The sequence below is a fragment of the Palaemon carinicauda genome, chromosome 13 (assembly GCF_036898095.1).
Source record: "Palaemon carinicauda isolate YSFRI2023 chromosome 13, ASM3689809v2, whole genome shotgun sequence".
Taxonomy (NCBI): Eukaryota; Metazoa; Arthropoda; class Malacostraca; order Decapoda; family Palaemonidae; genus Palaemon; species Palaemon carinicauda.
This window is the reverse complement of record NC_090737.1, coordinates 135,524,906-135,546,909: the sequence shown is the minus strand read 5'-3', so window position 1 is coordinate 135,546,909 and position 22,004 is coordinate 135,524,906. Positions and strand designations below refer to the sequence as shown.

Sequence of the window (22,004 nt, the reverse complement as noted above, 5' to 3'; positions counted from 1 at the left end):
CGAGGGATACTCGCTCCAGGAGTTAGAATTCTGGTACCTTAAGGTAAATTCTCTGGGAATATCGCCGTAGTTGTAATATAACCTAGGAAGCTACCCTATAGGAACTTCCATCAGGACGACATGGCTATCTCACCCAAAAATAGATTTTTCGCTTCGCTCAAAATCCGTTATATATATATATATATATATATATATATATATATATATATATATATATATGTATTAAGAGAAGAGGAAATGAAGAATAATTATCATTGTGAAGCCAAAAGTAAAAAGAAAAAAAATTCTATTTGACGAAAAAAGCGAACGATGGAAAAGAGAATGAGAGAAATAAGGTATGCAATGTAAGCGAAACTTTTTGAGAATCCATAATGATTAGAAGCTGTTGAGAAGAATATATAACACTGAAGAAATATTAACTACTAATTTCTACATAGAATTGGGAGAAAGTCAATTAATTTGGGATGCAAGTTTCCCTGATATTAAAAATGGAAGAATATTCAAACTAAAATAGTAAGCGTAGTTTAATAATAATGTATATATATTAAATGACAATAAACAACTCGTTCATTATTCACAATAAAATGAAGTAATAAATATCATTAATATGAAAAAGGTGAAACATAATTAGGTCTAATTGTGTCTAATCAGTTAGGCTAAGTTTTAAATGCATAGACCTAGGCCTACCATTTTAAGGAGTGTCTCCATCCTTCTTAATTCTCATTAAACAGTCCTAATAATAATAATAATAATAATAATAATAATAATAATAATAATAATAATAATAATAATAATAATATGAACTACAGGAACACTCGAATTCATCTTTTTTTGCAATAAAGAATTTTTTTCAGCTTGTAATAATAATAATAATAATAATAATAATAATAATAATAATAATAATAATAATAATAATAATAATAATATAAACTACAGGAACAGTCGGATACATCTATCATTTTGCAATTAAGAAGAGTGTTTTTTTCTCCAGCTTGTGATAATAATAATAATAATAATAATAATAATAATAATAATAATAATAATAATAATAATAATAATAATAATAATAATAATAATAATAATAATGATTTATTAAGGATTAAGGATTTTAAGGATTTTTATTAACTCTATCGACCCATCTCAGGGTATGAGAGTACATTACAAAATATACAAAATTATAATTTGACTTCCAATAATAGTACAAGATGGCAGTAAAAAGAAGCCAAACTACTTCTATTCACATATCTATACAATACTGTACACATATCCGTATACCTATTATTACCTTGTATAATGGGGACATGAGCCCATATGGACTAGATAAAAAAAAAAAAACTAATATATAACTAAAACTGTTTCATTATTATTTTTTACAAATTTTTGCTAGATTGCACAATTCTCTCTTATTTTCTATTTTAAACAATTGACTAAACTTTATACTATTTGGTCTGGTGTAATAATATATTTTTATATATAATTCTCTGAGGCTACTAAAATAAGGACACATCAGAGTATAATTACTATTAAATTCACATGGGCTTTTCCAGATATTAGATAGACCACACTTGTCTAGAATACTTTTAATTTTTACAATCCATTTCGACTTGAATTCATTGTCATCGTGTAACTTTCTTAACAGTAAATACATGGTGTGGGATAACTTATGTTGTATTTCTTAATTGATCCTTATCCAAAAGTTTACCATTATCTTTTCAATTTTAATTGTTAAACCAAATTGACAAAGTTCTCCGTAAGCCATACAATTTGTTGAATGTTTCTTTATTTGAAGAATACTTTCTCAACCTGGTCTAGCCTTTGGAACCCCCAAATTTCGCTTCCATATAAAAGAACTGGGGTGACCAGATGGTCAAAGAGTTCGCATTGTATATCCACTGGTAAGGACAGTTTTCTGACCTTTGTCAGCAGACTATACATTCCTCTCTGGGCCTGTGTAACCTGTTTATTTATGGCCTTGCAATATGAATCATTAAAATTAAAAGTTGTACCTATATATACATAGACCTAATCCACTACTTCCAGCTCTGCATTACCAAACATAGGAGGATGTGATCTGACTTTTCCTCTGGAAAATATAACTATTTTTGTCATAGTGGTGTTGACTGTTAAGTGCCAGGATTCACAATATTCATACACAGCTGTTATAGCAGTTTGCAAACACTCGAATACATTTTTTTTTCTTTTTATAAAGAAGAATATAACTATTTTTGTCTTAAACGTGTTTACAGTTAGGTGCCAGGATTCACAATATTCATACACAGTAGTTATAGCAGTTTGCGAACACTCGAATACATCTTTTTTTCTTTTTTTTTTCTTTTGGTAAAGAAGAAGACTGTTTTTTTCTTTATCTTCAGCGTCCTTAGCAACGACCTTGGTCCCTTAGCAACGCAACAGGAGTGACGTCCGGTCGCTACCACATAACGTTGTGGGTAGAAATTATCTTAAGGTGGAGCATTATCTTATATTCTAAATTTATCTTGGTGGTTTTTGAAGCAAGTGATATTATAGTAAGGTGTTGTAAGTTAATACTGTTAAGTATTAAGTTAAAATACATTACGTTTCTTTACGGCAGATGTAGTCATCGAAATATGTAAACAACTGTATATGGCTATTAGTAACTAGGCCTAATATTGTAATAATTTAGGCTTTGCTTAGTTTAATTCTTCCTCTTCTCACGGTAAGTTGTAGTTTGTGAAAGTGTGCAATTGTATAATACTTTAATTTCCTACCAATTACAAGCAATATATAGTTTTACAAGTGGTTGTATTGTATCTGGCTTTTTTTTTTTTGTTGGGGGGGGTTTGTATATCAGCGGCCAGTTCGTCCCTTGTGCATTAAAAATGGACATCAACTAACCTCAACCTTCCCCCTTAACCTAACCTACAACCCATGTCCTTACCTACTCACCTAACGGCGACCCCCCTTACACTGCTGTATTCTAAGTTCGCCGTAATCATACATGCAGGTGGCCGCTATCAAACGTACACCCCCTTTTTTTATGCAGGGCTCGTTTTAATTTCCCTAACCGTCTATGTACAGTATAGTGTATATCAATTATGGGGAATACCAGTGGGATGAAGGGGTTATTGTGTGTGGAAAGCCTGAAAACTAATGATTTACATTTGCCAGAATTGGCAGCTTTATGTGAATGACACCATAGCTAATTGGATTAATATACTACTCTTGTGTCATCAATAACAATCCTGCAAATACTAGAAAAAGAAGAGAATATAGGGGGTGTATGTATGATAGCGGCCACCTGTATGTATGATGACGGCTGACTTAGAATACAGCAGTCTAAGGGGTGGTGGGGGGTCACAGGAGGACATTAGCTCCCACCCCCCTGCGTTAGATAAATAGGTAAGGATACGCCTTCTAGGTTAGGTTAGGGAGAAAGTTCAGGTTAGTTGATGTCCAATTTTTATGGAGGCAGGAGGAACTAGCTGCTGATATACTAAGGTTCCGAATATAGTAAGAATAATTACTGTGATATGTTTTAACCTTACTGTATCTAACCTAACCTAGTGCACCGAATTCTTACGAGATGGTGGACATAAATCTCGCAGGAACTCCTCTTCCACCCTTGCGTTAATCGCCAAAATAGCAGAAATGCTTCCTTACTAACCCAACCTAGCACGCTGGGCCCTAATGTGACTGAGGAGACGCCCCCCCCCCTTAGATACAGGAATGCATTCTAATCTAACATCACCCACCTAACCGAACCTAGTGCTCAGGGCCCCTTACTTGAAAATCACTATTATTATTACTAGCATAGCTACAACCCTAGTTGGAAAAGCAAGCTGCTATGGGGCTAAGGGCTCTAACATGGAAAAATAGCCCAGTGAGGAAAGGAAATAAGGGGGATGCTCCTTTCTCCTGTAGCATTACACAAGTTAATATATTCCTTGCGCTAATCTTTGGAAGGATGACTAGAATGTACACATCTATGTGTCTGCAAGAAAACGCTGGTACGTTATTCAGTAATTATTGAACATAAATTCTGGGCAGAAGATATATTTGTTAGTGATACTGTACAGAGTAGCCATTGTCCTTTATTTCATACTTTTTAAACTTTTGAAATGAGCATATTTCCCTTGAGCTGTTTGTACACACAAAGGTTTAAAGGCAACTTATGAATGGCAGAGGAAAGGGACAGTGACATTGCCATATCAAGCAGGACAATGCCCGAGAAACTGACTATATATACATATGATCAGCGACCAAACCCCCTCTCCACAAAAGGCTTGGTTCAAGGAGAGCCAGGCAATGGCTGCTGATAATTTGGCAGATAGACCTATTGGCTCCCCCAAACCCACCATCCTTAGCTCACAAGGATGGTGAGATTGGAGCGACTAAAGGAACTAACAAGTTTGAGCGGGACTCTAACCCCAGTCTGGCGTTCACCGGTCAGGGACGTTACCACATCGGCCACCATAACCCTGAAAACATTAAATTGAGCATATCTGGTAGAGAAAACTGGGAGCAGTAAGTAAACATTCTGGTATAATGCATAGGATTTTTTATTTGTTGTAAACGGCAGTTGATTACAGTATTACATAATAAAAACGTTAAAGCTCCGTCAAGTGCTCAAGAGTAGCACACTCACAGTAAGTGAGTATAACACCTCTAAGAATACAGCAGTACAATACTCTTCACGATTTTATTGTGAAATAATTAAGTACATTTTCACTTGCTTCTTGTAATCCCTAAGGAAAAAGATGCCAAAAAATTACTAGCACCTGCCCGTTTTTTTTATGCAAATTTTATGTTGGAGAGAAATTGAAGTAAAGTACACTAGCCTCAAAAGTAACGAAGCCTTCTGAAACCGTAACATTTTGTTAGGTGGAGTATGGAGTTGCATTCCCAGGCCAGGCAACAGGAACCAAATCATGTCTAACTTGACCTAGCCGAGCCTATAACCAAAGATATTTTAATATTTTATTTATTCCTAATTCTCCTTCAACCTTTTTTCAAGAATCATTTAGTCATGGAGTTTTGGGAAATGTTTCTAAAAATAATTCTTATGAACAATTAATTTTTTACCAAAAATATGAATACTTACATTATTTGCGATTTTGGCGAAGGACTTCTATTTTGGTGAAAGGTAGATATTCATCCTATATGTTTCTTTGTTTGTGAGCAATTTTACACAAAAAACTATCGTAACAATTTTGACTTAACTTGGTAGTCATGTTGGGTATGACCTAAGGATGAATCTGTAAGATTTTGGATAAAGTACAGCAAAGTACAAGTGCGCAATAGTACTTTGAAAATAATTACAATTTTAAATAAATGGCAAATATTTTGTTAGTTTATTTTTTGTTTGTGAACAACATTACTCAAAAACTACCGAACCAATTTCAACGAAACTTGGTGGACCTATGTAGTATGACCCAAGGATAAATCCATTAGATTTTGAAGAAAATATATCCAAGTACAAGTACACAGTGAAGTTTAAAACAAAATAAGACTGCTTGGCGTCATGAAGGCATGCTCTTTACGGAATGCCCATCTAATTTTGTACTGTTTACTATCTGTGTTTTCTATTTTGACAATTGTTATTGAAATTGACAGTACAGTATCGGCGTCAATGACCTTCGATGTCAGGAGGTCAGAAAACCTCAAATCATTCTTTCATTCATTGACAGTACAGTAGACTTAATAATTGCAGGGGTGCAGATTGTAAATTGGGATTTTTGGATGGTGAAAATTAAAAAGTGAACAGCACATAAGCATTTAAGTAAAAGATCGTCATCATCATCTCCTCCTACGCCTATTGATGCAAAGGGCCTCGGTTAGATTTCACCAGTGGTCTCTATCTTGAGCTTTTAATTCAATACTTCATTCATCATCTCCTACTTCGCGCTTTATAATCCTCAGCCATGTAGGTCTGGGTCTTCCAACTCTCCTCGTACCTTGTGGAGCCCACCTGAAAGTTAGGTGAACTAATCTCTCTTGGGAAGTGCGAAGAGTATGGACAAACCATCTCCATCTACCCATCTAGAAGAGCTTTTTACAGTGTATAAAACAAAATTTTTTTGAATTTAAGGTGAATTTTGATGATTTCAGCATCTGTTTCTTTAAGGCTAAATTTTATTAGAACTCTGATTTCCCACAGAGGTATGTGTAAGAAAGTTGAAGAATACCATATTATCTTAAGTAGTAGAATTCATATGAAGATAGATGATCTATACTAGTTTATATCAGCACATCCTTGAGCTGAGGGACCCACCCATATACAGTTTTCACCATGATTTTTTTTCATACACAGAAGGCCTACAGTATTAGTGTTTTAAAATTTCTCTGTAACTGTAATAGAAATTTAATGTATTTTAAAAGACACAGTTTCAGTAGAGTTAACAATTTCTGAATTTTGGGTGCATACTGTTGAGAAAAAGATAATAATTAGGTTTACCTTTTACAGTTATGCAATGTCGCTCACCTTAACTAACAATTAATTCAGGCTATGGTATTTGCCAAAATCCAATATTTCATTATAAAAGCATACCACTGTTTTTTTTCCTGACCAAGGATTGGTTTGGCATCTCACATCCTCTTAATATGGCTGTTTTATTTCAGATTTTAAAAATACAAAAAAACACCATGGGCCGTAAAGTAGTGGTAGCTACGGCTTGTTTGAATCAGTGGGCCATGGATTTTCAGGGTAACATGGATCGCATATTAGATTCTATTCTGCAAGCAAAAGCAGCTGGTGCAACTTACAGAAGTGGTCCAGAACTGGAAATACCGTGAGTATATCTCTGACGATCTTGAGTGTTTTACGATATATATTTTTACAATTCTGTACTGTATATAGTATGTTCAGTAAGCTGAAAATGAGTAGATAAAAATGGTGAAGGGAAGGGAAATAATTTGAAGGGATAATAGATTAGAATTTGATATGAAGATTTTAATTGAATATGCTACACTTTTTTTTGTAAAATGATAATCCTGTAATGCTTAACTATGTCTCATAAGGTATTAAATTTGAAGGCATGATACTATAATTAAAAATTATTGTGGTCATTTGTTTCTTTGTAAAAGAATTAGTTATATGATACAATATGTTGAATTCCAGTGGGTATAGTTGTTGTGACCACTATTATGAGAGCGATACCGTTTTGCATTCTTGGGAGGTGGTCGCTGAATTACTTCAACATCCTTCTTGTACGGACATGATAATAGATGTTGGTCTTCCTGTGACACACAAGAATGTTATATACAATTGTCGACTTGTCTTCCTAAACCGGTAAGTGTTATATTGTGCTGTGCTTATTTTGCACGATACTATGTAATGAATTTTTTTTTAAACTGCTCTGTACATTGCAGGCAAAATTATATAGGCATAGATGACCTGTATCTTACAAAGAAACTAAATACTAGTGCCTTCTTTAGTCACATATAACTTAAGGTAAATTGATATTGAATTGTAAAAAATGCAAGCTGTTCTGTAACCGAAATACAAACCACGCTATTTACATAGGTTATTACTTTCGGCGTAGCTGAAATGACGAGCCATTAGATTTTTAACGAGAGTTAACTCCCCCCCCCAAGCTAGTTAGCAGGGGGTAGGGAAGGGGTAGCTTGCTACCCCTCCCCCCCACACTGGTGAGTTGTCTCACTTCACTTTTGGCTCGGACGAAGTACAGACGTTTCTGTCTTCGTCCTCGTTATTGACAGCCTTAATTTGTTTTTTTGCTTTTTCTAGTTCTGTGTTTGGAAGTTGGCCTCAACCGTTATCATCGCTATGCGCAAGTGCCCTGGACTCGCTGGCCGCCCTTGTGGGACCTTCATGTCAGCGGAGGACACCGATCCTCACACCCTTTGCCCGAGAGACCGTTCTCCTTCAAGGGTAGCCTTGAAGAAATAAGGCTCTAAGGACTCCTCTTCCGCCGCCCGAACCTCCTCCGAAGCTCCCACTTGATCGGTCTCTCGTGAGAGACCGTTGAGTGGTAGCGCAGGCCCTAGTGGTGTTTCCCGACCTCGGGGTGCGGGAGAGGGCGTTGCCTCCCTTAGCGTGGCAGCTCCCTCTTCTCCTCCGGGGGAGGGTATTTTGGATTTTAATGAATATGACCAAACTGTCTCTAATGATGATTTGTTCCAGCTTTGGGCTTCCTTGGGGCTTAAGGGCTCGCCCTCCAAGGAAGCCCTGTTTGACCTGATCCAGCTGGGGGCTGCGGTCAAACAGTCGCCGGTAATACCTGAGGTATTCCCTTCGGATATTGTCGACACTGTCTTGGCAGGGCCTTCCGACGGGTCTGGTCAAACCCTTGATGCTGCTCCTGTTGCGGACGTTGCTGAAGGCTCTCCTCCCCCCTCCGAACATCCTTCGAGGGGGGAGGGGAGTCCCACGGTCTCTCCTGCAGGCGGGTCTCTCCCTCGGGGGAGCGCGCTGACAGAGACTCCTCTTCGGAGGACTGATGACTTGGACGCCCTTCCTCGAGGTCGAATTCGCCATAAGGCCCGTCGGCCTCTCCGCAGCAGAGGACTTCCTTCTCCCTATAAGGGAGTTAGGAGGCGCCTCTTTGGTTCGTCCTCTCCTGCTCCTTCCCCTGAGGAGGAGCCTCCCCGTCAGAAGCAGACCATCACAGTATCGTCCCTTGACCTCTCCGCAGATCGTTCGCGATCTCCTACGCCTGCCAGACCTTCCGACCGGCCTTCTCCGTTCCTAGCTGCAGATGCGCTTTGGGCGCCTTCTCACCCTGTCATCCGACAGGCACCGATCCCTTCGGGGAAAAGGGACTCTACCCACGGTGTGGGTAAGTCCCTTGCGCGTCAGGGTTCCCCTGCGCGCCCACCTGCGCGTTTGTGTGCAGTAGCGCTCAAGCGCTCTCCAGAGTTACAGTCTTCGGATTTAACTCGCCAGCGCTCTCCTTCTCGCAGGTCTCCTGTGAATCAGCAGCGCCCTCATGTTCCCGATGTGCGCAAGGCGCACCTTCGTTCTCCTGAGCGCCCTCGTTCTCCTGTGCGCAGCCGCGCTACTACGCAGCCTGTTCCTGATGCGCGCCCAGCACGCCAACGATCGCCACCACGTCCACGATCGCCAGATCTGGACTTAGGCAAGGGTTCCATCCCGTCGCCTCGCCCTCGCCCCCCTGCGCGCCCTTCTGTTCCTGCGCAACCGCGCACGTGCTCTCCGGTGCGCCCATCTAGAGCTCCTGTACGCGAGCGTTCGCCTGCGCGTTCGTCTCCTTCCATCTCTTAGGATGTGCGCAGTAACCTTACTACGCGCCAACGATCTCCTGCGCGCCCACGCAATCACTCGCCTGTGCGCAAACACTCTCCTGAGCGCCAACGCCCTCCTCAGGTTGATCGCCCCAGATCTCCGACTCGCCCGCGCGATAAATCGCCTGTGCGCAGTCGTTCGCCTTTCCGTGGTACGCGCCGTCGTTCTCCGTTGCGTTTTCAGGAGTCCACGCGACATCGCTCGCCAACGCGCCAGCGCTCTCCGCCTGGCAAACGCTCGCCAACGCGCCAGCGCTCTCCGCCTGGCAAATGCTCGCCAAGTCGCTCGCGACATTACTCTCCCAAACATAGTTGTACTCCTACGCGCCGCCAGCGGTCGCCTAGTTTTCAGCGCACCCCTTCACCTACGCGCCCACGCGCACCTTTACGTGCGCGCCAACGCGTCCCTTCGCCTGCGCGCCAGCTCGCTCACGCGGCCACTCGCTAGCGCGCCTACGCGCCCTCTCGCCCGCGCGCGAACGCGCATTCTTCTCCACGCGGCAACGCGCCCGCGCTTCGGAAATCGCCCGCGCACGATCCCTCGAATGCTCTTTCGTGCGAGCGCCGCCGCGATCCCCATTCTCGCAGGCATCATCAGCGCGGCCAACTGATAGGGACGCGGACTTCCAGATATGCCTCTGGATCACCACCGCGCAAGCGTAGGATTACCTACCAGGATCAGGACCAGGAAGGATCTACGGAGAGGTCCATGCAACATTCTTTTTCTTCTTTTCAGGCAGGCCCCGTGGTGTCCACTCCGAAGGGTCAGGAGATCCCTCCAGCAGGGATAACTTACACTGCGTCAGTTACCCGTCAGCCTTGGTTCCGTCACATAATGAACGCAGTGGTTCAGGCTGTGAAGCCGGCCCTCGTTGATTTGCGACTTAAACCAACGGCAGACTCATCCCCGCTGAAGAGAAGGAGAGGAGTGGACTTCGTGGTTACTTCTCCCCAGGAGAAGTTGGCTCCTAAGAGGTCCGTCAGGAAGGCTCCTTCCCCTTTGCGGTCGGTTTCTCCTTCTTCCGTGGACGAGGTTTTTCCGTCCTCAGGAGAGTCCAGTGAGGCAGGGGTGTCTCCCACATCACCAATGGGAGGAACCCCTCCTCTTAGGAGAGAAACTTCTCGCGAGGAAGCTCCCTTCCGGACCTCTTTGCTGGAGTCCTGTATTCCTCCTAGGAGGGAGCCCAAGGACTCCAAGACAATTCGTAAATCGTCATCCAGGATCCGTCCAGAGCCAACCAGACCCCAGGAGAACGTCCACGTGTCTCTCCAAGATGAGCCTTTGGGGACCGGAGACTTAGCTGCCAGTCCGCAAGGAGGAGACCAGTTCGAGTCAGAACACGCTTTCTGGCAGGTCCTAAGCTTGATGAGGCAACTCAACAAGTTTAAGGACCCGGAGACTGCCCTCGAGAGGGCCCGGACACGGTGCTAGACCAAGTCTACGGCACCCAGAAACCCCCTAAGACCAGTGCAGCTTTGCCTTGGTCCAAAGGGGGCAAGGGACAGGGTCGAAGCCCAGCTCTCCGAGCTCGCCTCCTCCGGTCGTTCTTCTGCCGGGCACAAACTTCTCCCGCCTCCTCGAGTACATCAGAGGAGGTACTTTGAGATCATGGGTGAGTCCAGTATGGCCCTTCCACTTCACCATTCTGTGGAAGAGCTAACCAGGGGAACTTCTCTCGAGAAGCTCTCCGCTCGGCAGGGGACATTCTCGGCGTCGGAGGTCCTAAGCCTAGAGAAGGTCGCGAAGAGTGCCATGCAGGCAACTTCGTGGCTGGACATTTGGCTGGGATCTCTGGGCATCCTATTGCGCTCTGAGGATCTGTCCAAGGAGAGCAATAGGAAGGCCTTGGAGACCTTCCTCCTCTCGGGCACACGTTCGATCGAGTTCCTCGCTCACCAGGTTACTAACCTGTGGGCTAACTCAATCCTCAAGCGTCGTGACGCAGTGACCGAGAGGTTCCATCCGAAGGTCCCCGTTGTGGATGTCTGCAGGCTCAGGCACTCCTCCATCACTGGGAGAGATCTGCTTGAGCCCAAGAAGATAGAACGAACAGCTGAGAGGTGGAGGAGATCGAATCATGATTCTCTCCTCCAGAGGGCTCTTACATCTCGGCCCTACAAGGCTCCAGCGCCTCAACAGCAACAGCAGCCTCGCAAGACACCGAAGCAGGCTCTGGCAGCTAAGACAGGGGTGTCTAAGCCGCAGCCCTTTCAAACCAAGGACAGGAGGCGCGGCAAGTCCTCTAGGGGAGAAAAGAGGCCGCAAGCGCTAGGATCGGCAATCCCCCTGCGTTTCCACCTGTGGGATGATACCTAAAAAGTTGCGTGCACAGGTGGCAGCAACTTGGGGCCGATTCTTGGACGGTCTCCGTGATCGGCCAAGGTTATCGCGTCCCATTCACGACATCTCTACCTCCCCTGACAGCGAATCCAGTGTCGCTGAACTCCTATGCCATGGGATCGGCAAAGGGGTTAGCCCTTCGGGCAGAAGTCGAGACCATGCTCAAGAAGGATGCTCTCCAGGAGGTCGACGACAGCTCCCCAGGTTTCTTCGGTCGACTCTTTCTTGTAAAGAAGGCGTCTGGAGGCTGGAGACCGGTCCTCGACCTCTCAGCCCTGAACAAGTTTGTCAAACAAACTTCGTTCAGCATGGAGACAGCGGACACGGTCAGACTTGCAGTGAGACCGCAAGACTTCATGTGCACACTGGATCTGAAGGTCGCGTACTTCCAGATCCCAATCCATCCGTCTTCCAGGAAGTACTTGAGATTCAGCCTAGACAGCAAGATCTACCAGTTCAAGGTGCTGTGTTTCGGTCTCTCCACAGCACCTCAGGTGTTCACCAGAGTGTTCACACTGATTTCGTCTTGGGCGCACAGGAACGGCGTACGTCTCCTCCGTTATCTGGACGACTTGCTGATCCTGGCAGACTCGGAGTCAACCCTTCTTCGACACCGGGACAGGTTTCTGGAGATTTGCCAAGATCTGGGGATCATGGTAAATCTCGAGAAGTCCTCTCTGCTTCCAACGCAACGACTGGTATATCTAGTCATGATTTTAGACACCGATCTCCACAAAGCCTTTCCATCATACGACAGGATAGCAAGGCTGAGGAGGGTCGCAGAACCTTTCCTCAGGCGGGAAGAGCTTCCAGCCCAATCATGGTAACGTCTACTAGGCCACCTATCCTCCCTGGCATGTCTAGTTCCGAACGGCTGCCTCAGGATAAGATCCCCGCAATGGCGGTTAAAGTCCCGGTGGAATCAAGGCTCCAATTCTCCGGACTTTCTGGTTCCTATAGGATCCACGGAACTGACGGACCTTCGATGGTGGCTGAACGACGAGAACCTTCGAAAGAGAGTGGATCTTCTCGTCCTCCCTCCGGATTTGACTTTTTGGACGTGTCAAAAGAAGGGTGGGGGGCCCACATTCTGAACCAAAGGATCTCAGGCCTCTGGTCAGAATCAGAAAAGTACCTCTACATCAACCTGCTAGAAATGAAGGCCATTTTCCTGGCTCTTCAACAGTTCCAACGGACCCTGGCGGGCCACTCCGTAGTGGTGATGAGCGACAACACTACGGTAGTGGCTTACATCAACAAGCAGGGAGGTACCTTTTCTCAACAGCTATCCCATCTTGCAGTAGAGATGGTCCGAAATCCACTCGATAACACTTTCGGCTCGCTTCATTCCTGGCAAGAGGAATGTGCTCTCGCCGACAGTCTGAGCAGAGCGACGCAGATAGTGAGTACCGAGTGGTCTTTGGATCCTTAGATAGCCAACAAAGTCCTGACTTTGTGGGGTTCCCCGACAATAGATCTGTTCGCGACAGCCTTGAATTTCAAGCTGCCCCTGTACTGCTCTCCAGTCCCAGACCCCAAGGCTCTCTGGCAGGATGCTTTTCAGCAGAGGTGGGACAACATCGACGTTTACGCCTTCCCACCATTCTGTCTGATGAGAAGGGTGCTCAACAAGACCAGACTATCGGTCAATCTCTCCATGACTAATAGCTCCGCTATGGCATCACGCGAAATGGTTCCCGGACCTTCTGCAGCTCCTGACGGAGCTTCCGAGAGAACTCCCCCCTCGACACGAGCTACTCAGACAACCACACTGCAACATCTTTCACAAAGCCGTAGCTTCGCTTCGGCTTCACGCCTGGAGACTATCCAGCGTCTCCTTACGGAGAGAGGATTTTCGCAACATGTTGCGGACAGGATGTCTCGCCACCTGCGCGAATCCTCTATCGGAGTCTACCAGGTGAAGTGGAAAGTCTTCTGTGGTTGGTGTCGTCGGAGGGGTATCTCTCCACTCGATGCTACTATTCCAGCAATAGCGGAGTTCCTCGTGTATTTACGGGAGGAAATGCGCCTTTCGGTCTCGGCGGTGAAAGGCTATCGCTCAGCCTTAAGCCTGGCCTTTAGGCTGAAAGGAGTGGACATATCCTCTTCGTTAGAACTTTCCCTACTCATACGCAGCTATGAGCTTACCTGCCCTCAGTCAGAAGTAAGACCTCCTCCTTGGAACGTGGTTCAGGTCCTCAGGGCTCTGTAGAGAGCTCCGTTTGAACCATTACGCCAGTCATCTGATCACCACCTGTCTTGGAAGACGGCTTTCCTGCTCGCTTCGGCCTCGGCCAAGCGAGTCAGTGAACTTCATGGTCTTTCTTACGATGTCGCCCTTTCAAGGGGATGGGGGGAGGTTAATGTTCAGGTTCATCCCTGAGTTTGTTGCCAAGACTCAGAACCCTGGGGTGTCGGACCCTAGGTTCGACTCCTTCGGGGTAACGAGTCTTCGTTCTGTAACAAGTGACCCAGACCATCTGTTACTTTGCCCAGTGAGGAGTCTGAGGCGCTACTTGAAAAGAACAGCTGCAGTCCGTCCTCATGTGCAAGCGTTATTCGTGAGCACAGGAAGGACGAAGAGGAGGGTCACCAAGAACACCATCTCGGCCTGGATTCGGAAGGTTATTCAGCACGCCTTGAATCCTGACCCTCCTCCGTCACGTCGCCCTAGAGCGCACGATGTCCCTGGCCTTCAAGAGAAATTTCTCTGTGACGCAGGTCTTGCAAGCTGGGGTCTGGAAGCGTCAAACGACCTTCACAGCCCACTACCTGCAGGACGTGACCCACAGGAGCCTCGATACCTTCTCTATTGGCCCTGTGGTGGCTGCACAACAGCTGGTCTAACCTCAGGCTCCTTAATGGACAGGTAGCAGAAGGTTGGGGTCATTGTTACCTGGTTTTAGTCTGCGTGATTGAAAGAGTATGTCTGGCCCTTACTTCTTTCTTCATTCTCCCCTCCCTTGGGGAAAGCAGCATCCTGGTCTCTGCATAGCTGACCTCAACCTCTGCAGGTAAACCATGCTCCCTTGTGCTCCAAGTATTAGCTGTAATACTGTTTGCGTCCCCCATACCCTGACGAGGTGGTATTGGGAACATCCTAGCCTAGATTTCCATCTAAAGAATTCCAGGTCAACTTCCTAGGACGAGTCACAACTTCCTCCACACACAAGCTTATGTAGGCCGCACATTTGTCGCAAGCAATGAACGTGCGAGGTGCAGGGACCCCCTTTCTCGAGTGCTGCTCACTCGGATTCCGTGTCCCCGGGTAAAGCCAAAGCCAGTAAGGCTTGGGACTTTCTGCCCTTCCCAAGGGGTAAGTCACCCTATGTAAATAGCGTGGTTGTGTTTCGGTTACGGAACAAATGACAAATTCGGAGATAATTTGTATTTTTCCTAACCATATAAACCTTAGCTATTTACTCATATTTGCCCGCCAGCCCTGTCCCCCAAGTTAAGTCCTACCTCTAAGTGAAGTGAGACAACTCACCAGTGTGTGGGGGGGGAGGGGTAGCAAGCTACCCCTTCCCTACCCCCTGCTAACTAGCGGGGGGGTAGTTAACCCTCGTTAAAAATCTATGGCTCGTCATTTCAGCTACGCCGAAAGTAATACCATATGTAAATAGCTAAGGTTTGTATGGTTAAGAAAAATACAAATTATCTCCGAATTTGTCATGTTTAGATATACATATAGCATAAAGATTTATAATACTGTATACATCTTTCCGTTTTCAGAAAAATTCTTCTTATCCGTCCAAAGTTGACCATCTGTGATGATGGCAATTACAGAGAATCAAGATGGTTTACTGCATGGCAGAAAGTAAGTGTAATAAAATTGATTAAGATAGTGTTACTTAGCTTGTAGATAATGCATGTGATGTTCTCTTGCTATAACATGCTTTCTACTAAATCAGCGAGTCAAATAGGCATAGGAGGAGAGGATGATGATTTATGTTGGAACTGGAACGATTTCCATGATCTTCATAGAAATGCTAGGTTCTTTTTGTAGAGTAGTGTTCTGAATAAATATGTAATTTTTTTTGTATTGTATACTGTATTTGCAAGTACATTATTACACACTGTCTTGGATTTTTGAATATCATGCATGTCATTAGAAAAATATTTACTTGTCCATCTTTTATATATATTCTGATTGATGCTTGGTTCATGTTTGTAACTTTGAATTCTTTTCTGAAATAGGTTCGTCAGGTCGAGGACCACTATCTGCCACGCATGATTAGCAGGATCACGGGACAGATTACAGTTCCCTTTGGGGATGCTGTTATTGCCACGAGGGATACTTGTATCGGCTATGAAATATGCGAAGAGTTGTGGAATCCTGAAAGGTTGGTATGAGTCAGAAGGACAATTTTGTATTCCTCTTATATTCTAGAATAGATGATTTTATTTCTTTCTCATTGCTACAGAATGTTCTCAACATACAAAACTTAATTGGTGCCAAGAGGCTTTTTTTCAAGTCGATTGTTTGTACGTCGAGTTTTGTTAAATATCCCATGCCTATGATTTCCAGCCACAAAAGTCAACAAATAGTTGGGTTCCATGTGAAATAGATATCAGGTTATCACAAATGTTGTTTTACTTACTATATTAACCCCTTTTACCCCCAGGGTATTTGGAACTTTCCAACCCTTAACCCCCAGGCATTTTTTTTTTCAAGCACATTTTGCAATATATATTTTTTAAATTGCTCTAACAGCCTTAATTTTTGTCATAGAGAGGTCAGGTTGGTCTCATTCTTTTGGAAAATGCCTGAAGTTTCTCATAAAGTTATTAAAAATATGCAAAAAAAAAATGTAAGTAACACACTTTTGCAAGGACGTACCAGTACGTCCATGGGGGTAAAGGGATGAGTTTTGTGAAACGTACCAGTATGTCCATTGGGGGTAAAAGGGTTAAATAACATAGTATTGTTTTATTAAAGTATTTCTTTATCTTATCTTTCTTATTATCAGTTGGATTTATGTTTCTATCTCCAAATGTTTGTATGTTTAGGATCTTCTGTATATACATCCTCCATTGGACTGCTTTTCTGTGAGCCCTTAACATTCATTGGTTTGATATTATGAATTTGATTTTTCGGATGGAGGCCAGTAAAGTCCATGGAGTATTATTTTTTCTTATTTGCAGGATTCATAGTTGTGTAACAATGAATGCATGAGAACATTTAAAATTTATGAACAGTACTGTATTTGGGAATGCACCTTCAGTGAAAAAAATGATAGTTGTTATATTCTCGGTAATTTGATAGTGGTAGAGAGCTCCTCTGACCAAAAAAATTGGAAGCTAGCTAGCTATCTTGTAGGTTGCTGAAATTACTATTGAAAGACTAAAAGTAACGATGAATAAATAGTATTAAGAAACTACATTTCTTCATATATGTGTATATTGCGTACATATATGATTTTATCTGCTAAAATTAGTGAATAATAACTAGTGAATTTTCAATATTAAACTTACCCGATAATCATGTAGCTGTCAACTCCGTTGCCCGACAGAATTCTACGGGAGGGATACGCCAGCTATCACCATACTAGAAGGGGGTGTACTCACAAGCGCCACCTGTGGCCAGGTACTACAGTACTTGTTGTTGACGCCACCTCACTTTTTCCTCTGTCGTGCTTCCGACAAGACGTTCTTGGATACGCTTATGATTTTGGAGTATTGTTCACGGTTTGGTGAAGTATTTCTCTAAAATTTGCAGCTATTCGCTATACTGGAAACTTCTATATTAGCTTAGTTAGCTTTTGGAATTAATTTGATTAATTATGGTGACGAAGAGAGTATGAACTCTCTTTCACCTTTATGGCCGACCCTTCCCTTAGACGGAAGTGTTGGTGTCTAAGAGAGTATAGACTCTCTTTCTTAATTTTGCTTAACAAAAGTTATAGATTTATTTTATATCTCTCCGCCTCTTATAGGCCTCTTCGATTAACTTCCTTTTATTATAAACTTATTAAAATTAATTTTTATATTTGTTTATATTCGACCTTCCTAATAGTAGGCGGTCTTTTCTTGGTACCGAAGTTAATTAACATTGAGCCCGTCATTTCGGTTTTACCTGTTAACATATTATGCTATTTTAATGTTTTTGAAAGAATTTCTTTGATAGTCTCGTACTGTTTTCAAAGTTGAACTAACGTTTTGTTTTGTCTCTGCAGTTGTTGACGTTCAGAACGTTCAACTTGCGCTCTATCGTTACGATAGAGAAAGAATTTTCACGGTTTCACGTTGCAGTAAGAGTAACCGTGTCTAGCGTTTTGTTCATTCTTTCTTAACTTAATGGTTTTAATCCTAATAAAGGAACTTTTCATTTTGGGAAATATTTCAGTTTTTTCCTTTAACAATAATATGTTTTAACGATATATATGATTGGGCTCTTCTCTCAGGTTCTAAGTCAAGAGAGAGAGAGAGAGAGAGAGATAGAGACGGAGGGAGAAAGAGGAGGATAAACGTTTCATTCAAGCGAGTAACGTTGTTATCGTTTTTGCTCTTCTCCCTAGTCTCTTTAGGGGAAGAAGGTAAACGTTTCTAGAGTGATCTAGTGTTTAGTCTCTTTCCAGCCACTGAATTATTTATCTTTCATTAGATTTTTCTGTTACATTGTAATTCTGTTTTCGCAATTACTAACTTTTGAGAAAGGATAGAATTGCGTGTTTCAGGTACAAACCACTTAAAGTTTCGAGTTCAGTGAAATAAGTGCAAACAGAAAATCAAAGTGATAAGTGATTAGCGCAAAGTGTGTCAGTGTTGTGCGTGAGGGTACTTCTGTGCGCGCCAGTCGTCCTCCCAGTCCGGGACCTCTTGCAAGCTCCCAAGCCCAGGGGAGAAGCAATGTCGAAGGGCAAAAGGGTTCAGCAGGCCTTGATCGGCGCACAGAAGTATCCTCGGTGGTTGCGGGCGTGTCTTACCGAGACCGTCACTCCCACCCGCAGACGATTGAGCCCTTATTTTGCTCGTCTGCAGAAGAAATTTAGGGGAGAAAACGCTGGTCTCAGGTCTCAAGACCTCTTAAACGTAAAGTCCAGACCTATGCCAGACGTACGAAGTTAGAGTTCAACAACCCGGATGCAGTCATTGGGTTAGCTCTGACTCGCCGCAGTCATCAGTTGAATGCACTCCGCCTAAAAGGAGTAAGGTTCTGCCGCAACAGATCTCTGCTGTTAAGGCTTTACCTCAGCAGACCTTAGTGTCTGCCGACCCCAAGTTGACTCTACTGCAGTCCATGCAGTCACAACTTTCGGTCTTGATGCGTGAGTGTCGGGCTGAGAAGGTTGCGCCTCCGCCTGCGCTCGCTCCGCCTGCGCTCCCTCCGCCTGCGCTCGCTTCGCCTGCGCTCGCTCCGCCTGACCGCAGTACCGCCTGCCAGGCGTACGATGTTGAGCCACGTTATGAGTTTACTGATCCCAGTGGTATGCAGCTCCCTCCGCCTTCCTTAAGGCAACCTCAGCAATGGGAACAGGAGGCTTATACCTCTCTTCCTCCGCTTCCACTTGCTGTTCCACCAGTGAGGCAACACTCGCTTGAGGTACAACAACCTCTCCCATCCATGAGTCAGTCTCCTCAGCTCTCGCTGCAGCGAGCTCAACCCTCCTCAAGGCAAGCACCTCAACACCTTAGCCTTGCGCCTCAGGAGCCTCAACTTGCGAGACTTTTACTGCGTTCTGCGCAGCCACTACCTTTTCGCTCTCAGCTCACACCGCAGGAACCTCAACTCGTTCCTCAGGAACTTGCTACTGCGCATCCGCCAACCACTCAGCAAGCGCAACCCTTGAGTTCAGCCACTCATGCCAGGAGTCAGCCTCCTCCACCCATGCGCCTACCTTCTGCTACTTCCTTTGATCAGCCTTTGCAGACTGAGCCTCAGGTGTTCCCTCAACAGAGTCTTGAAGAGGAAACCACAACTATTGTTGTTCCAGCTCGTTCTGACTCTGCTGTTCAGCATACCTTACCTCCATTTTCAAACATTATGATAATGGAGGTTATTTGTATTACTTATAAAAATATATTTGTATTCCTTGCAATATATTTTTAACAATATCGCAATATGGCAAAAATATGAATCATGAGTTATGAATGTAAGGTAAATATTATGTTGATATTAAAACCCCATGCAAGCATGCATAAAGCACTCTAGCACTGGTCATGGAATTTCTGAGAAATGTTAAACACCATGCACACGCTCTGCTTACCTTACAGCATGCTCTACATACAGCATGCTCTGCTTACAGCATGCTCTGCATACAACATGCTCTGCATACAGCATGCTCTGCTTACAGCATGCTCTGCATACAACATGCTCTGCATTCAGCATGCTCTGCATACAACATGCTCTACATACAGCATGCTCTGCATACAGCATGCTCTGCATACAACATGCTCTGCATACAGCATGCTCTGCATTCAGCATGCTCTGCATACAACATGCTCTGCATACAGCATGCTCTGCATACAGCATGCTCTGCATTCAGCATGCTCTGCATACAACATGCTCTACATACAGCATGCTCTGCATACAGCATACTCTGCATACAACATGCTCTGCATACCTTACCGCATGCTTCTCAGTCACACATCTTTGGTTGTTGCCAACTCACTAGACTGTCAAGCAGTTTCATAACGTTGCCTTCTAGTCTGCTGCTTTTGCACCAGTGAAACCCTCACTGAGAGAACTTAGCTTTTCTAGGATATGGTCCCTGTAGATGAGAAAGTTCTTTTCTCCCTCCTTCTGATATTCCCTTGAGGACTCTGTCATTTGGAGGGAGCCTTTAGCTGCGTAGCCTCCTATGGACTTTTATTTAAGCATAACATGCTTCCAGGGAAGGTAATGGTTCCACTTCAGTCGCTAATCCCGTCTGTTACCACACCTGCTCCCATAGACCTTGAGCTGTGTTGCAAGACATGCAGTCCAAGCTTAGTCCTTGTTAGAGGATTTTTTGTTTACGGAGTCAATGTGTCACGGGGAAGACGTTCAACAACCAGCAGAAGTGACTTGTTGTGACGCAGTGCGGCAACCTCAGCAACCCGATAAGGAGTTGTCTGTACGACCCAGACAGTCTAGACAGATTCGGGTTGTCACTGTACTTCCTCGCTTGCCCATGGTTGACAGTTCACAGACTGTGCAGCAGTACCATGATCTTGTGTCCGGCTCCGTCAGACGACTGGCTTTTAAGAGCTCCCACAAGTCGTCGCTGTCTGGAGATTTTCAAATGGACTATGGATCTGACCAAGGAACTGGGCCTCCTGGTCAATTTTGAGGAGTCTCAGCTCGTCCCTTCCCAGACCATTGTCTCCTTGGGTATGGATCTTCAGAGTCGAGCTTTTCGGGCTTTTCCGTCGGCCCCAAGGATCTTCCAAGCCCTAGAATGCATCCAGAGCATGCTGAGAAGGAACCGATGCTCAGTCAGGTAGTGGATGAGTCTAACAGGGACACTTTCATCGCTGGCCCTGTTCATCGTGTTAGGGAGACTCCACCTCCCCCCCTTCAGTATCATCTAGCTGCTCACTGGATAAAGGACATGACGCTAGAGACGGTCTCAGTTCCTGTTTCCGAAGAGAGGAGGTCTTCTCTCGCGTGGTGTAAGAACAGCTTTCTTCTCAAGGAAGTCTACCTTTGGCTGTTCAGAAACACGACCGCCGTCTCCTCTCGGACGCATCAGACACGGGCTGGGGTGCGACTTTGGACGGACAAGAATGCTCGGGAACATGGAATCAGGAGCAAAGGACACTTCACATCAATTGCAAGGAGTTGTTGGCGGTTATTCTGGCCTTGATAAACTTCAAGTCCCTCCAGCCCTGGCTTACATCTTCAAGCAGGGAGGGACTCTTTCGTGGAAGTTGTTCTAGATCGCAAGGGACCTACTCATCTGGTCTAAAGATCGAAAGCTAACTGGTAACGAGGTTCATTCAGGGCGGTATGAATGTCATGGCAGATCACCTCAGCCGGAAGGGTCAGGTCATCCCCACAGAGTGGACCCTTCTCAAGAATGTTTGCAGCAGACTTTGGGCCCTGTGGGGTCAGCCAACCATAGATCTGTTCGCTACCTCGATAACCTAGAGACTCCTGTTGTATTGTTCTCCGATTCCAGACCCAGCAGCAGTTCACGTGGATGCTTTTCTGCTGGATTGGTTCCATCTCGACCTGTATGCATTCCCGCCGTTCAAGATTGTCAACAGGGTACTTCAGAAGTTCTCCTCTCACAAAGGGACACGGCTGACGTTGGTTGGCTCCGCTCTGGCCCGCGAGAGAATGGTTCTTAGAGGTACTGCAATGGCTGGTCGACATTCCCAGGACTCTTCCTCTAGGAGTGAACCTTCTAAGTCTACCTCACGTAAAGAAGGTACACCCAATCCTCCACGCTCTTCGTCTGACTGCCTTCAGACTTTCGAAAGACTCTCAAGA

General features: G+C 44.5%; 1 protein-coding gene across 1 annotated transcript in view; it reads left to right on the top strand.

Moving 5' to 3' along the window:
* Positions 1-2,382: 2,382 nt before the first annotated feature.
* The window catches only part of LOC137652472 (glutamine-dependent NAD(+) synthetase-like), a 69,361-nt gene continuing 49,739 nt past the window's right edge, over positions 2,383-22,004 (top strand). The window contains exons 1-5 of the mRNA XM_068385860.1: positions 2,383-2,464; positions 6,598-6,767; positions 7,097-7,267; positions 15,320-15,404; positions 15,785-15,930. Coding sequence (XP_068241961.1) covers positions 6,622-6,767; positions 7,097-7,267; positions 15,320-15,404; positions 15,785-15,930 — 548 coding nt within the window. The 5' untranslated portion in view covers positions 2,383-2,464; positions 6,598-6,621. The remainder of the gene's footprint in view (positions 2,465-6,597; positions 6,768-7,096; positions 7,268-15,319; positions 15,405-15,784; positions 15,931-22,004) is intronic.